General features: G+C 43.5%; 5 protein-coding genes across 5 annotated transcripts; 1 reads left to right on the top strand and 4 right to left on the bottom strand.

Annotated features, from left to right (window-relative positions):
* Positions 1–582: 582 nt before the first annotated feature.
* LOC124219552 (larval cuticle protein A3A-like) lies at positions 583–1,828 on the bottom strand. Its single transcript, XM_046627264.2, has 2 exons — positions 1,720–1,828; positions 583–1,284 (listed from the first exon to the last, which is right to left on the bottom strand). The coding sequence occupies exons 1-2, from the start codon at positions 1,729–1,731 to the stop codon at positions 655–657; spliced, it is 642 nt and encodes a 213-aa protein (XP_046483220.2). The 5' UTR covers positions 1,732–1,828; the 3' UTR covers positions 583–654.
* Positions 1,829–3,128: 1,300 nt separating this feature from the next.
* Positions 3,129–4,991, top strand: LOC124220013 (uncharacterized). Its single transcript, XM_046628352.1, has one exon. It carries the CDS (start codon positions 3,129–3,131, stop codon positions 4,989–4,991), a length of 1,863 nt encoding a protein of 620 aa, XP_046484308.1.
* Positions 4,992–5,171: 180 nt separating this feature from the next.
* LOC124219558 (larval cuticle protein A2B-like) lies at positions 5,172–6,459 on the bottom strand. The gene is made up of 2 exons (XM_046627272.2): positions 6,376–6,459; positions 5,172–5,852 (listed from the first exon to the last, which is right to left on the bottom strand). The coding sequence occupies exons 1-2, from the start codon at positions 6,385–6,387 to the stop codon at positions 5,241–5,243; spliced, it is 624 nt and encodes a 207-aa protein (XP_046483228.1). The 5' UTR covers positions 6,388–6,459; the 3' UTR covers positions 5,172–5,240.
* A 3,044-nt stretch (positions 6,460–9,503) lies between these two features.
* Positions 9,504–10,943, bottom strand: LOC138190993 (larval cuticle protein A2B-like). The gene is made up of 2 exons (XM_069136182.1): positions 10,890–10,943; positions 9,504–10,188 (listed from the first exon to the last, which is right to left on the bottom strand). Exons 1-2 carry the CDS (start codon positions 10,899–10,901, stop codon positions 9,577–9,579), a joined length of 624 nt encoding a protein of 207 aa, XP_068992283.1. The 5' UTR covers positions 10,902–10,943; the 3' UTR covers positions 9,504–9,576.
* A 3,014-nt stretch (positions 10,944–13,957) lies between these two features.
* LOC124220012 (larval cuticle protein A3A-like) lies at positions 13,958–15,701 on the bottom strand. Its single transcript, XM_046628351.2, has 2 exons — positions 15,628–15,701; positions 13,958–14,677 (listed from the first exon to the last, which is right to left on the bottom strand). The coding sequence occupies exons 1-2, from the start codon at positions 15,637–15,639 to the stop codon at positions 14,018–14,020; spliced, it is 672 nt and encodes a 223-aa protein (XP_046484307.2). The 5' UTR covers positions 15,640–15,701; the 3' UTR covers positions 13,958–14,017.
* Between the last annotated feature and the right edge of the window lie 1,433 nt (positions 15,702–17,134).

Here is a 17,134-nt window from a genome sequence, read left to right as displayed (position 1 = left end):
TTTAAAAATTGTTATAATAGTTAACATTATATTCCTACATGTATATGTATAGCCGAATTCTTTTCACACTGAAATCTAAGATCCAAATATTCGAATTAACACTCCATCTCTCTTGTATCGACGAAACAATTTTGTCTATTCAGCGACATGTTTTTTAATTGTTCAATTTAAAGACCATTATACAATTATCTGCAAGCACATGCGCTCTTCTGAAATACTGCCGAAGGGTGTATTCGCGATCATCACTCGAATGTGAATAGCTAGCAATGCGAATGGTATCAACTTGTAACTACGAATAAATTCAATGATATTATGTATATATTTATCCCAGATTAGAAATTCAGTTAACAAATCGAGGTGTAAGTGACAGTCCATAACAATCGATTTCTATCTGTACGAACTTACATATTCACAGTGGTAGCGAAAACTATCAATTTGATTGCGACTATTCGCAACGATATTCATAATCAGTGAAATTGGTCTCATTTTTATGCAACAAAATACATACCTATATCTTCCTAAAATCGTCAAGAGCGTAAAGAAACGAGAACATGAAATAAATAGAGGACAAACAACGACAAGTATGTAAGTGTATCTCGTTTTATTTAAACAACTATACACTCTTAAATATTACTTGTTACAAAAAAGTTCGGCCTAATGATGGTAAGCGTAGGCGGGGGCGGCGTAGTTGACATGAGCCGTGGGGGCAGCGTACGCTGAGTAGGAAAGGGGGGCGGCGTACTTGGCGATGGGTGCACCATAGGTGGAGTACGTCAGGGGAGCGGCGTACTTGGCAACGGGGGCGGCGTACGCAGAGTAAGCCAGGGGGGCGGCGTACTTGGCGACGGGGGCGGCGTAGGCGAGTGGAGCAGCGACCTTGGCGACGACGGGGGCGGCGACGGCCTTGACGGCGACGGCAGCTCCCTCTTTGCGGACGACGGCGTTGAAGCCGTTAACGGGGTCGGCGGTGTAGTCGACGATGCGTCGGGTTCCGTCAGCTTCGATGAGCGAGTATCCACCGTGGACGACGTCGCCGTCGCGGGTCTCGTGTTGCTCCTTGTTGTCCCCGGTTATCGAGTCCTGGACGTCGTAGGCGTAGCTGTACTGGGGGTTGGGGTCGTACTCGGCGTCAACGGTTTTGGTGACCACGGCCTTGGCGATGGGAGCGGCATAGCCGTAAGCTGGGGCGGCGTAGCCGTAGGCGGGGGCGGCGTGGTAGGCGAGGGGGGCGGGGGCCAGAACTCCAGCGTTGGCGGCGGCCACGAGGGCGAAAAGGGTGATGAACTGGAAGCGGAAGGGTCTTTGTTATTAATCTATTCTGAGTTTCGCGATTTCTTAATCGTTTGATTCTACATTTGCAAGTCATCTGTGATCCGGAAACGAAATATAATCTCGAAATCTGAACTCTACGTCTGGGATAGTCAAGTTGATGATATTGTCCGCTCGTTGAGTAGTTACTGCAGATGTATTTTATACGGATGAAAGTCTCACTACAATTTATCGTTGTAATATTAAACTGACGACGTCACTACGACGACTTTCACAAAGCATGTAAATAATATTCGATAGGTAAACGGTTATATCTCTATTTAATTTTGAGTTTGCATAATAATTGCTTTAGAATCTTGACTAGAGAAACACGTCCAACAGACAGAAAATGAAATCAAAGATACTGAATGATTATGGATCAATGATGACAAAGGCTCGAAGATCACTCACCTTGAATGCCATGGCTGCTGTAATGTCCTGTGGATTACTGATACAGTTCTGAGTTGTGGTAAGTCTTTTATACCGTCGAAAAGAACTGGAGAATTTTTCATCCCGAGGCCGCGCCCCACTCAGACGTTCGCCCAAAACTGAATTCACATCCTCTTTCTCTTTTGCCAATGAATTGTCGCAACAGTTTTGCTCCATCCCCTCCACATTGTGCTCTTGCACTCGTATAGTTACCGTAAAGCTTCAATTTTTACGCCGGACATAACATCTGCACTGCCACGCATCATATGATCTAACCGTTATGCTTTAAAACTAATATCATTCTAGAGTCGTCGATCACAATGTCACGTTCATAGTACTAACGGCTAACGGATAGGCAAAGGTTTACGTGTTCAATGAATCTAGTTCTAGTTATTCTAAGTATAAAGTAATTATAATTACTAGTTTGTCTATGGAAAAATTTTTCGATAAAATTGATAAGGAGAATATGACTTTGAAACTTGTACCTTGGATTGAAAACTTAGGTGGATTTGGACTTTTTCTCGACTTCAGGCACAATCATTTTTCGGAAATTGGAACCTGGGATCCTCCAATAAATTGGATTCGATATCCTGCCCTGTCTTCACTTGGATGTGAAAACCCTGCATTACGTTTAGGTGAAACCATTTTGAATAGGTCCAGCACACCATTTCTTCATTCTTGACATTCCAGTGCAACGAAAGCAGGTTATAGTTTACCTAACCGTATTTGGACACAAATGAGTTTGGTTCTGATAATTGACCTGTGGCTCTAAATAATCTGTAATGGATGAACAGAGCTCGGCAAAGATCATGTGCACGATCAACTATGGGTGTATTGATGGTTTCCATAAAACTCTAGAAAAAGTTAAAAAAAAAAAAAATGGATCACAAGATCCAGAAGTTTCTGGAAACGAAGCATGATACAGGAGTGCAAACAAATTGTATACTCCTCATTTTAATGGAAATTTCATTTTAATCTCAAATGCATTGACGATGCATAGCACACGTATGGTGCTTGGTGGTTTGTACGAGAATACTTATACGCTGACGCAGATCAACGAAGCTAAGTGGATTTACTCACTGGGTTGTTAGTCAAATATTACCGTAACGCAATGGATGATTTCTCGCAAAAATTATTACTGTATTTTAGCATGATAGACGACTCATTCCATGCTTTTACTGATAAAGTATCATTACACTTCCCAAATCGCTACAATTGGTTATGCAAATATTCCGTCGAGTGTCGGTAACGCCTGATTGTACACTCTCAAAAGGTGGTGAAAGTAAACATAATCAGATGTCGAGATATTTGTATCTACTCGGTCATGTCATCCAATTTCGTACCTAGAAAAGTGTTTATTTCACTTCGGACTATCGAACAGTGAGGTAGATATGTGCAGAATCATTTTTGGTGTTATTGCCACGATTTCTGTTGCTGTTCTTCTAATCGAGAAATCTGAAGAAGGAAAGTCTCCATTGAGATCTTCGTTTTACGGAACATTAGAGTACGAGGATGATTTAACGGACAACTATGAAGTTTTATTGTTGGAATTGGCAAAGCGTCAGTCTGCAAAGTCGACGGTAAACGTTGTTTTGTCACATCAAGGCTGCTCAGTTTGTGACAGTGTTTTGGCAGAGCTAATGAATGCATTGGCCCAAACGTACTTGACCTTTAATCTTGAGTCCACCGGCGATTCGATTGACGAGAAAAATACTGGGCTGATTTCAAGCGTGGGGAAGTTCAGGTCAGTCATATTCCTGACAGTTAACGTTCCTGGTTTCATTCACAAATTTTCCAAACTTCGTTTGAAATATGCGTGGAACCCAAGAGCTGAGCATTTGATTTTTGCTGTAATAAAACCGAACGCAGATGAGCTGGAGATGGTTTTTAACGAGTGCTGGACTCACCGAGTACTCAATGTCGCAGTGATTGTCCATAATCGAGGAGAAGCTTACACCTACAATCCATACCTCAATCATCGTCTTGAGATGCGGGAAGTGGTGGATTGGTCAGGAATGTTCTACGACAAGCTCCGCAACATGAACGGTCACTCGATTCGGTCCAAGTACATTCCGTACTCTGGCAGCGGCTTGGTGAAGTGGGTAAAAGAAGAGAGGGTATTCAAAATTTTCGGTACAGATTTTGGCCACGCGAAAGCAGTCTACAAGGCCATGAACGCTACTTCAAGTTCCATCAATGTGACGGAAGCCCAATTTCTATCCTACCAAAACTTTACATATCGTTACGAAAGGTGGGCGGACCATCATTTCGGTGGTTCCGAAATGTGGCTCAATTATATGCCATATGGCACAAAATTTAAAGAACGAATCGAACGTTCGTATCCGGTGGCTAGAGGAGATATCCGAATTCTGGCCCCAAAGAGCAGCATTAAAATGCCAAGTCTGCTCGCGCCCTACAATAAAGCTACATGGATTTGCGTGCTGACTACTCTCGCAGTCTTTTCTATTTATTTGCACATATTTAATAAGCTCCGGGGAATCATTGATAATGCTCTTTTTCGAACCCTAGGCGTTTTCCTGGGTATGGACTTGATGAATGGGCGCCAAGAACTGGTGCAAAGGTTTACCTTCGCGATGTTAATGCTATTCTCTCTGCTCATCCTGAACGCGTACCAGGGTTCGTTGTACAGCGTATTGGCTACCTCGTCTTATCATCCCGAAATCGATACGCTGCCTCAACTCCACCAGCGGACCAAATCACTGTGGGCTTTACAGAACATCGCCGTGCATCTTCCGAGGAAAGAGCTGGGCTTGAGGGTGTTCACCTTCGACACTGTGGCCTATGTGGATTACATGGCGACCCACCGTGACGAGGCTTACGCCTTCTCAAATACAATGGCCGACTACATTTCCAGGCGAAAGATCCTCTCGGAAAATGGTGTGCCCTTTTACCACATTATGAAGGAGTATTTCATACCGGGTTTCAGGGTGTACTTCTTGCCTTACGGCTCGCCGTACCTTGAAAAAATCGACAGAATTGTTCTTGCTTGCAATGAGGCTGGCCTGAGTGAATACTGGAAGGAGGAGAGTTACCTCCAGGACATACTGACAGGGGATACGATAATCTCTACATCCGTGGAGAGACCGCTCAAGAAATTGTCTCTCCACACCCAGCTGATGAGCTTCTACATTTGGGGGGCTGGGCTCTTTACAAGCCTGTGCTGCTTCATTGCGGAGATTTACTTTTACCACGATCTGAAGAAGGGTGCGTCGAGACGGCCGGCCACGCGGTAATGAGGCCATGGATTAGATTCGGTCTGCGTTTACGGTTAATCATTAGATATCCATGACTATAATTATCTACATGTGATCTTTTAAAATTTCTTCCCCCTTCCGTGTGCCGTTTGTGTGTGAGTATACGGAACTTGCGAATATAAAATAAAGGGAAAACGAATTGATGTTGAACACTGACAATTTCATGGTATCTCATTTTATTTGGAAACTATGCAGTCTTAAACAATACTAATTACAAGAAGGTTCGATCTAATGATGGTAAGCGAAGGCGGGGGCGGCGTAGTTGACATGAGCCGTGGGGGCAGCGTACGCTGAGTATGAAAGGGGGGCGGCGTGAGCGACGGCGGGGGCGGCGTAGGTCACGTGGGCAGCGGGGGCGGCGTAAGAGAGGGGAGCGTGAGCAACGGGGGCGGCGTAGGCGAGGGGGGCGTGGGCGACGGGGGCGGCGTACTTGGCGACGACGGGAGCGGCGACGGTCTTGACGGCGACGCCGGCGGGTTCCTTGTGGACGACGGCGTTGAATCCGTTGACGGGATCGGCGGTGTAGTCGACGGTGCGTCGGGTTCCGTCGGACTCGATGAGGGAGTAGCTACCCTGGACGACGTCGCCGTCGCGGGTCTCGTGCTGCTGCTTGTTGTCCCCGGTTATCGAGTCCTGGACGTCGTAGGCGTAGCTGTACTGGGGATGAGCGTCGTAATCGGCGTCGACGGTCTTCGCGACCACCGCCTTGGCTAAGGGAGCCGAGGCGTAGCCGTAAGCTGGGACGGCGTGAGCGTAGGCGGGGGCGGCATGGTAGGCCAGGGGGGCGGGCGCCAGAACTCCGGCGTTGGCGGCGGCCACGAGGGCGAAGAGAGCGACGAACTGGAAGCGGAAGGAGGTCTGTTAGCGATGTATTTTTATAAGTTCTAATTTATGAATATAATATTGTCCATAAATATAAACTCTACGTTGTCGATTAGAAAACTTGATTAAAAAACAGTTGAATATACATTTTCTACGGATGGAATGATATTCTGATAGCTGTTTTGATATGGAAAGCACTACAGGCTTGCTTTTGAAATAATAGAGTCATTAGCGCCACAAAACTCTGATTGCAATTAATAGTTGCGATGCGAACTGTGATATCATGGCGACAAAAAATAGGCACATTCGAAAAGCATGTCAATGATATTCGACTGTTGAACGATTATATTTCTAATGAATATCTCTTCTGCACGATAATGTCTTCAGAATATTTACTGGAATTTTTTTTTCAGCGGTGATGAAATAAAACCTGGTGATAAAGTATAAACTGTTCGGTTGTGTACGTATTACGGTAGTTTGTTGGGACAAAAATACTGATTGACGCTGGATCGACGACGACACAGGCGTGCAAATCGCTCACCTTGAATGCCATGGCTGCTGTATCGTCTGCTGGATTACTGATACAGCTCAGTGTTGTGGTAGGTCTTTTATACCGTCGAATCGAACCGGAATTTTTCAACGCAAGGCCGCGCCCCTCTCAGCCGTTCACCCAAAACTGGATATGTATCCTCTTTTCCATTCTCCGCGCGGATAGGAGTCTTTCTCTATCCCCTCTTCGTTAACAGTGCCTGCGTGGTTACCCTGCAGCTTGAATTCTTTTGCGTGAGATAATATTCACACTGTTAGGCGTAGACACAATGCAATCGTTACGCCTAATAATTGACTTGGGAGTCAGTACTTATAGTATCACGTTGAAATCAACAAGGACTTGTACCTGTCGTTGATAGTTCAGTGATCCTGATTAAGCATCGTAGCTAAAGCAGTTGACTATTTTCCGGATGGTGAAACTGATACTTATTTGGAATTGATAGGTGGGATTTGACTTTGAAATTTGGCGCTCGTATCGAAAATTGCAGTTGATTTGGACTTTGAATTAAATTAGGGTGTAATCATTTGTCTCGGACTGTACCCTCGGTTTTTACGGTGCCTTGGAGTGTAAGCTTTATTTAGATAAAATGATCTCGATAAGCTACAGCACATCATAATTTTGGTTCTACATATGATAGTGAGCAAAAATATGATGCAAAGAATTCAATTATGTAAAACTTAAATGAGCTTAAACCTTATTACTGATTTACAAAAGTATCAAATCTCATGGATGAAGAGAATAAGTGAAAAACACATTTTGGATTGACTATATCAATTGGTAATTAACTGATAGTTTTTATGAAAATCATCCAAATAATAAATAACGGTAGAGAAATACTGGAAAATTTCACAGTGTGACTGTAGCTTTATAAGACAATATGTTGCTTGCACGGCACGACAAGGATACGTAGATTTATTCACACTGAGAATAGTAGTCAAACATTGTCTCAACTCATTGCATGCTTTTGTTGAAAAAGTATGATTACACTTCCCAAATCGCTAGAATTGGTGTGCAAATATTCCGTCGAGTGTCAGTAACGCTTGATTGTACACTCTGAAAACTTGGTGAAAGTAAACATAATCAGATGTCGAAATATTTCTATCCAATACGTCATGTCACCTATTTCTATACCTGATAAAATGTTCATTTCACTCAAGGCTGTCGAAGAGGTGAAAGTCGATGTATGCAAAATTATTTTTGGTATTGTTGCAACATTTTCGCGTACAGTTTTTCAAGCCGAGGTAGCCGAAGGGAGAAGTTCCTGGTCAGATTCTTCATTCTACGGAATTGCTGTTCAATAGAAGGATGACTTCAGCCAAACTTTCATTGCTTTGCATCAATCCCAGAAGTTTACAATGAACATTATTCTGTCACACAGAGGCTGCTCAATTTGTGAAAGTATTTTGGGTGAGCTAATGAAGGCGGCTGTTCCTTGTTAAAAATTCTTGACGTTGAATCTTAAGACCACTAACTCAATTGCTGACGAAAATATTTGGCACTGGTCTCAAACCTGGGTCAGTCATATTCATGATGATTAATGTTTGTGGTTTTTTTTACCAATTTGCCAAACTTCGGTTGATATTCGCGTGGAATCCAAGAGCTGAACATCTCATTTTCACAGTCTTCAAATCAAACGACACTGGGCTGGAAAGAAATATGGAATGCTCAAAAATTTAGCGAAGTCAACATCGAACAAACCGAATCCAGTTACTCCGTATATCGAGAAGATATTATGATTTTGGCACCCATAGTGACATCAGATCGCCAAGTCTGCTCAAGCCGTACAGTGAAAGGTAGTATTCTTCGTCAACTTTTATGTTCTCAAAAAGTTCCGTGGGATCGTTGACGTTTTTCTGCGGAACAGCCTAACCAGGAGGCGCCAAAGAATTGTGGAAAAGCTGCCGATGTTGAGTGACTACCAAGGTGAGCTGTGCAGTGCATTGGCCACCATGTCTTATTATCCGAAAATCTATCTACTGCGTTAACTTCACTAACTAACAAGAAAGTTTGGCACTATATAGAGCATCGCAAACTTCTTTAAAGGTCACGAAGCAATTTCAGGGTAGTTTACTTAGATACTACTGCTAATTATAACCAAGTACATGAGAACCCAACGTCACCAAGCATAATTAGCCTTTTTGAATAACTTAGCGCACCGTACAGCCAAGTTGCTACAGTGTTTAGTACTTCCGTATCGTTCACCGTATCTCGACTAACTCGAGAGACTTGTTTTGGTGTGCAAGGAGGTTGGCCTGGTGCAACATAGAGAGGAGGAAGATGACTTGCAAGAATTTCTGTCAGAGTGAATCGTGCACCATAAAGTAGCTGAAGAGAAACAGCTGCAGCAATTGTCCCTAGACTAGAACATGGATTTTTTCGGGTAACCGGATTAACCGAATAACCCAGATCCACCGGATCGAACGCTTCAAGCTGGGATACTCGGATAATCCGAATAGTTTGAGTACGAAGTATTCGAACAGTTACAGCACTTGATTCATTTGGATATTTAAACTATTCGTATAAAACGGATAGTTTGGTTTCCTGCGTGGGGTTCGTGTTAAAATAGTTGTGCTGCAAGTACTACAGCCACGTGTTAGTTATAACTACTATCATATGTATAGCGGAGCGTTGGAATTTCACACGGGCAATTTGTGCTGGTTATTCTGGAAACTGAATTTTCACAGCATTTTTTTCATTACATTGTTTAACGATTGTGCGAAACAATATTTGATCTTCAAATAATTTGTATAATGGTAAAATTCTGTGTTGCTAGATTCTGAAATATGCATGGACATTATGCTTCTAGGAGGATACGTATTTAAGGTATACCTTTTTATATTCTCAAATATGGAATGCGTAAGAAAAGATCAGTTACCATTCTTGAATACGGTATCAGAAAATTTACCATATTATGGATGAAATATTGATGTAGACTGCTTGAGCAATTATTTTACGGAACAATATATCGACACGAATGAAATGCCTGGTTGTTAATAGTGGGTTTTCAAATAATTTTTTAGTAAAATCAATCATATCCGGTCTGACAATGAATGTGCAACTATACGAAACTCGTCGATAAAACATAAACCCAAAATGAATGAATATCAAACAATTACACGTACATGATAAGTATTTCGTTTTTATTTAAAAACTATACACTTTTAAATATTACTAGTTACAAAAAAGTTCGGCTTAATGATGGTAAGCGTAGGCGGGGGCGGCGTAGCTGACATGAGCTGTGGGGGCAGCGTACGCTGAGTAGGAAAGGGGGGCGGCGTGAGCGACGGCGGGGGCGGCGTAGGTCACGTGGGCAGCGGGGGCGGCGTAAGAGAGGGGAGCGTGAGCGACGGGGGCGGCGTAGGCGAGGGGGGCGTGGGCGACGGGGGTGGCGTACTTGGCGACGACGGGAGCGGCGACGGTCTTGACGGCGACGCCGGCGGGTTCCTTGTGGACGACGGCGTTGAATCCGTTGACGGGATCGGCGGTGTAGTCGACGGTGCGTCGGGTTCCGTCGGACTCGATGAGGGAGTAGCTACCCTGGACGACGTCGCCGTCGCGGGTCTCGTGCTGCTGCTTGTTGTCCCCGGTTATCGAGTCCTGGACGTCGTAGGCGTAGCTGTACTGGGGATGAGCGTCGTAATCGGCGTCGACGGTCTTCGCGACCACCGCCTTGGCTAAGGGAGCCGAGGCGTAGCCGTAAGCTGGGACGGCGTGAGCGTAGGCGGGGGCGGCATGGTAGGCCAGGGGGGCGGGAGCCAGAACTCCGGCGTTGGCGGCGGCCACAAGGGCGAAGAGAGCGACGAACTGGAAGTGGAAGGAGGTCCGTTAGCGATGTATTTTCAGTCTCCCGATTTCTTATTTTTCTGATGTTATTTGCAAATAATGTGTGAATCACGAATGAAATATTGTCTACAAATCGGTAATGAGCCTTATGTCTTCAATAGATGATTTTTTGTTGGCATCGTAAGATTTCCCAGTTACAAAAATCAACAACAATTGTGTCGATGAAGATTCATCAACAGCTTACATACATAATCAGTTAGATATCCAATTTTTTGATAGTTACTACGATACATAGACATTAAATGTTATGACACGTCATTTCTGTAGATTCAATTTACGACGAGGATAACTCCGCGGTCTCGGTTCTAAACCGAGACAATGGCCAGAGATATTCAATTCGGATCTGAATCTATTGTCCCGAGACGAACTACGACGTCGATACGGTAACAATACACTTTCACAAATGTCATGAATATTATAAATCTTTGAACGACGTTCTATTTCCCATCACGGTATGTACATCGTGTTACTCTGTTCAGTAGGTTGCGTAGAACCTTGACACAAAAAAAAAACACTTCCAACGAACAAAGTTGAAAAGTAACCGTAAAATAATGTCCGCCTCGATTCCTAACAACGTCATACAGTTCCAGCGGATGAAAAATATCTCATCCTGATTCAGACTGGATTGACGATTACTATACAGGCATGCGGTAATTGCTCACCTTGAATGCCATGGCTGCTGTACTGTCTTGTGGATGACTGATACTGTCCACAGCACCGCCAGGGCTTTTATACCATCGAAACGAAGCGGAGAATTTTAACGCTGCGAGGCCGCGCCCCTTGCTGACGTTCACCCAAAACCGAATACATACCTCCTCTTTCTCTCTCCCTCTCTCTGTATCACACACATTCACTTCACCGATCTTTCACTCTCCCTGGATCTTTCTCCTCCCCTCCTCGTTATCTCCTACGTTCATGGTTAACCTGGACCTTGGATTCAGCCTCCCGGGTGACATAATTCCACTGTCAACCGCTGGACACAATGCAACCGGTACGCTTCGAGATCTACGTCTCCTTGGAGTCACCGATCCATTCGTCGCAACATCCTATTCGTCGCATCCACGCGCGACAGAATTTGGGTCAATTCTTATTCGCACTCCGAAGTGATCGAACTTCGGCTTTCCACCGTTCGGATCACTTAACCGTGAGCAGCGATATTCGGAAGAAGTTAAACTCGGAAGGCAAATCATCACATTCCTTTTGTGGCAGTGAAGTTACTCTATGAAAAGTATCGTAATCGTTAGATCATTTCGATATCACCTTAACCAGCGAATCAGAGCCGTGATAAAAATCTGTAACGAGTACCCGTATTGTCAAGCAGATCTGCATAAGGCGCGAACGAAATCGAAATGTTTTAATTTTCCTATGAATTGGGTCGATCTAATACATCTCGAAGGCACTTTGGAAGGACTTTGTCACGCTAGTCGTACGACAACCGCAGTGGAAGTGTTTTGAATTTTTAACGCTACCGGCTAAATGAATCAGCGCTAAACCAACGTGATCCGTCATCATGCACGTGAGTAAGATTTCTTGGTGACATATAATTATACAGTTTTCTTGCTGATCCAATTGTAGTCTGATCCAATCTTTTTCCCCTTGCAAATGCGTCATATACAGTTCAGAAAAATAGATTTCTGCGTAAATGGAGAATAGAAAAAAAATAAAAAAAATAAAAAAAAATAATTATATAAATCGAGATCAGATAAAAGAAAATGGACTTTTTGTGTGATTGTTATAAAACTAACATTACAATAATTAACCCAGCATTTTAGAAAATAAGACCGGTCGTTAAATCTGGAATGGATTTTTACGAGTCTCCAGTATATGCCTCATTCGGTTCCCGTTTATCATCTGCACGGAAAATTCTTACCGCAAAGTCGTATTTAGGTATCACTGTGCCACTCACGATCAACGCAGTCATAGAAAGTGACAGCGGCGGCAGATGAGCCACTAGGAAGTAGTCAGACTCGACGAACCGGCAGCCACACGGCCGACTCATTCGTAGGTTTAACTACTTGCCGGCTCGAGCAGATCTATCTCTCAGCCTATTGCCGTTCTAGTAGAAACTGCCGCGCTTGGTCAGCCGCCCGTCTACCTCGCAACTGCGGACGATTTTCACGCTGATTTAAATTGTTTGAACAATTTTTCCAGGTCTGTCGGAGTGATTGTTTATCGGATATTTATTACATTGCTCGAAATTGTCAATTTTACGGAGGAGTAAGTTGTAAACTTAATTTCTAGATAAATAGATCTTGTTTTTTCTTCGCGAGAAGCACGATTTTTACATTTCGATAAATTTAGTAAAAACAAGGATTCTTCTGGGTGAAAATTGTATGAACTTATTTTTCATACAATTTGATGCGTAACATTAGGAAAAAATGACGCGGCGATTATTTTACACAATCACACATCGGCGTAGTAATTTCTTGTTTTTAATTATCTTGAGATTATTCCATTTATTTAATATCGCCGATTTGGTGCGATTAATTTTTTTTAATTTTGCTCCAAATTTTTTGATGAAAAAAAAGTGCTTTTGATAAAGAATATTGTCATTGAAGTCATTATTATTATTATCAGGATATCATTCCAGAAAGTATATAATTCTGACAATCATCGGTACACATGATCAAGTTGTGAAAAAGTGTTTAATAAATTTTGAATTGAAATGTTACAAAATGCGTAAAATTTTGAGAAAATTTATTTTCCAAACGTCATGACGGTAAAAATACCAGTATAGAAAACTGAATTCAACTGTACTTTATAGGATCGTGTGGCTCGAGAATTTCAGATTTACCGGTCATCTATAAACGTTATAAAACTTATACAGTTTGTTTTTTATTCTTCGAATTGAATCGCGAGTTGTTGTTATTCTCCGTTCGAGTGGAACCAGGATTATCTTGAACGATAGAAATAAGTTGCTGGCTAAGTTCCAAACCAACGGTACCTACAACTACGCATATCTTGTTTCTGTGAATTGAGTGCGAACATGTACATACTTGCAAATTAAGAAAGGCTCGAGGCGTACGGCAAGGTTATTGCATAACGGCGCGGCAGCGAAGCAGTGAATTGCAGAAAGTGTTATAATAATTTATGCGGTATGCCAATTGAGTGACATTGATTGCCACTTTTACTTATTATACTAGACACACCTCAGCCTCCCATTGTGTATTCGTGTCATCCGATTTTCATTAGTATTCAATTGACACCACGCTCGATTGAGTCTAGCTGCTTAAACTCGTGCTGTCGCCCATAATCCCTGCGACGCTATCCAACGGAACGATTTTACCGTCTGACGACACTTTCTTCGTCGAAGAAGCCAGATTTCAAGAAGATTTGCCGAAATATTCGGGCACGATTGATTTCGATGTACGTATCGTATTGTTAACTGCAGTTACAGGTAGATCAAATTATTTACCAGATTTTACGAAATACTTTTTTCTCGCATTGTACGTAATTTTCACTCTCGCAGAACAGCAGCGAGGTAACGAAATGGCAATAGGAAAAAGAGAATTGAGGAAAATAACCTTTTCTGAACGCCGAACAAACAAACGCAGATAATTCAGCACCTAGAAGTATCGCAGTGAGAAAAAATCGATTTTACAAACCAGAAGGGAGATGATTGACAAAAAAAAATGTTCGCTCTCAAACGGGTTTTGGTGAATGAGAAATGTAATTTCTGCTCTGCTTGCAAAATCACACTGGTAAAAACAAGTAAAGAATAATTTGTGAATTTACGTTAAAAAATGTTTATTTTTATAAAGTATCATTATATCAACAGAAGTTCGTGTGATTAGATTGCGTATCCAGCAGCAGCGTAGGTCAGCGGAGCAGCCAGCCTGGCAACAGCGGGTCCAGCGTAAGCCGAATAGGGGAGGACACCCGGAACGCCGACCGGACTTCCGACCTTGGCAACCGGTGGGAATCCCAGAGGAGCGGTGTAGGCAAGAGACGCTGGAGCGACGGCGGGAACTCCCAGAGGCGCGCTATAAGCCAACGGAGCTGGAGGGGCGGCTGCGACGACGGGGGCGCTCCTGGCGAGGACGGGAGCTGGTGCTGCCACGGGGGCAGCGGCGACGAGGGGAGCGGTCCTGGCGACGACGGGAGCGGGCGCGACGATGGGGGCGGCCTTGGCGACGACTGGAGCGACGGCGACGGCTGCGGATTCCCGGTTGACGACGGCGTTGAAGCCGTTAACGGGGTCGGCGGTGTAGTCGACGATGCGGCGAGTGCCGTCGGGTTCGATGAGGGAGTAGCTGCCCTGGACGATGTCTCCGTTTCGCGTCTCGTACTGCGCCTTGGAATCACCGGTCAGAGAGTCTTGGACGTCGTAGGCGAAGCTGTACTGGGGAGCCGGGTCGAAGTCCTCGATCTTTGCCAGGACCGGACCCGCTGGAGCTACCGGAACTACTCCGGCTTTGGCGACTGCCGCCACGGCGAGAAGGATGCAGAGCTGCGAATTGCGGAATTTAGTTAGGTCAGGTTGGCGGAGGTCGAACGTGCAGTTATTGGGCGATCGGTTTCAGGGTGGCAACGATCGGCGGATGAGGTGCTTTTGAGGATTACGATTCGCGAGACTCGGGATTAATCACGCTTCGGTTGTCTCACCGAGCTGCGATCGACCAAAGAATTTCCAATAACTTCAACTCGATTGTAATTTTTGTCAACAAATTTTGATTTTCGAATTCAACCGACGTTGGATTCAAAGCCTACCTCATAACTTCGCAGCTTTGAGTAAATCTTTTTGCAATTTGTTGTTAACAATAATTGACTCTGTACTCAAACGACTGAGTAGGCTTCCTGTAATCGGAATATGCTTCCGACAATCGCCTCAATTGTTGAGCAGATCATTTTCGTACTCTTCGTACTTAAGGTTTGAAAAATTCTTTCGGTAGCCAACGAAGTAAAAGCTATGAACCGATCAGTAAAATTCTGAGCAAATCTCTCTAAGAATTTCACCTTGATTTATCTACTACTGTTCTGATCATGAGGTAGAATTTATTTTGAAAATAACGGTGATTGAATATTTTCGCAATTTTTTTATATACATTTTGCGTGAAGTTGACATTCAACATAAAAGAACTTTGATGTGTCAATGGTATGAAAATCAAGACATTAATTATTTGTTCAATTTAATCATTGAATGAATTTCACTATATCCGTCAATGTAGTCTTCACAGTTCGTGGATGCCAGCTCGATGACCGAAGACACAATATCAGCGTGTTAAAAATGAATAAAAAGTATAAAAATAAGGTATGATTTGAATTGCACCGCAAGTCCTTTCGTTTCGGTACAATAAATACACTTCGATAAGTATCGGCAACTTCGCACAAAACGTTTTGAAAAAAGATCACTGTCACTGATACTGATTTTAATGGTATAATTTACGATGAGATTCGTACCTTGGAAACCATTGTACTGTTGCACAGATCAACTGCTGGTCATCAACTGATGCCTAACTGTCTTTTGGTTCTGGCTTATATCGTTGACCATCCTCGCATCGCCCCTTCCCCGTATCCAACAGCAATGACCACACGCGAGTATTGCACCTATCATCCGTCGACTATTCGCCGCTTGTGCAATTTGATTAGTATTTCAAGTCGGGCATATGAGACGACCGAATACCAATGTCTCGAAATTCGATTAAGAGGGACACTGGGAATGGCCCGCAAAGCTTCGCTGACTAGAATAATATCAGGACCCGAAGTAAGCTTTCTCGCGTTGGTCAATGAGGACGTGTTTCCAGATCGTCTTTCTCCGCAGCCTTTTGTAATTTTCCACGATTCCGATTGTCGCAATTTTCTATAACTGCGCTAGATTTTTTCTTAATTTTAATTTTCTTCCAAGGCTTCTTTGGATCGCGAATCGCATCGCACGCAGTTATCGCTGTAACATGCGTGACGTGACGCCAGCCGAGGAAATGATACGAAAAAGCTAACACGAATGTAAATCGGTCCGTTCGCTGACTTGAATACAAAAATAATATCGGTTGGCCAATTTCAGGCAAGGCCAAAGGCTCTGACGACATTCACGCAATCGCTAAGAATCGAGTCAATTTTAATACCCGTTTTTTCAACGTTTTATAATCGTCGTATCGACACCCGACGGTAAAAATATCATGGATATATAGTCTGGATAGAAAAAGTATGGAGACGAAAATGTTTGCACGTCAAAATTCAAAAGGTTGAAAAGAGTTTGGCGGTCGCGCTTACTTGCATTACCACAATATTATACTGGATTACAATGAAAAGGAATGAAGGAAAGAAAATGTAATTAAAACTCGAGTCGAAACACGTCTTTTATTGACCAGGAGAAATTTATCACTTTCTTGGTTTCTTTGGATCACGAACCACGTCAAAGTTTCAAATACCTTCCTCCGAGCAAATTTTATATAATCAATGAGAAACAGCCAGTTGGCCTAATTGGGCAAAGCCGAAAGTTCACTGTTCATAGTCTCATCTCAATTGGTCTGTAAAGCATCCAGTTTAATCTGATTTCTTCAGGTATTAAACGCAGGACGGTTGAATATCCTTTTACTAAAACACCAGATGGCCCATTGAGAGATTCCGGTCCCCCAGTTCGTCCAATGGTCGATTGCCCCGATAAAAATCTCCAGCAATATCAGATGCTGCCTCGTTTCGTGTTCGTCTAAGTCACTTCATATTGACGGTAAATTGAGCAGACGGTGTGTCAGGACTTTGTGTATTTCGAGAGTTGGTACTTGGGAAAGGTGGTGTCGAGTGATGGGCGCGCATAGAGTGCAGATGGGACTCGAATTTGATCGCTGGATGATCGCAATGGCGATCCAGTTTCCTTCATTTACGAGGAGTTGCATCAGATGACCTTGCAGTCGACTACCCTTGCTGGGAATTATAGGCTACGCAATTGTCACGTTGCCAGTGGGAGTGG

Source organism: Neodiprion pinetum, chromosome 5, assembly GCF_021155775.2.
Source record: "Neodiprion pinetum isolate iyNeoPine1 chromosome 5, iyNeoPine1.2, whole genome shotgun sequence".
Lineage (NCBI taxonomy): Eukaryota > Metazoa > Arthropoda > Insecta > Hymenoptera > Diprionidae > Neodiprion > Neodiprion pinetum.
This window is presented reverse-complemented; position numbering and strand designations above follow the sequence as displayed.

Bases quoted from the DNA above. Each gene is read 5' to 3' on its own strand.
- LOC124220013 (XM_046628352.1), top strand. From the start codon at position 3,129: ATGTGCAGAATCATTTTTGGTGTTATTGCCACGATTTCTGTTGCTGTT.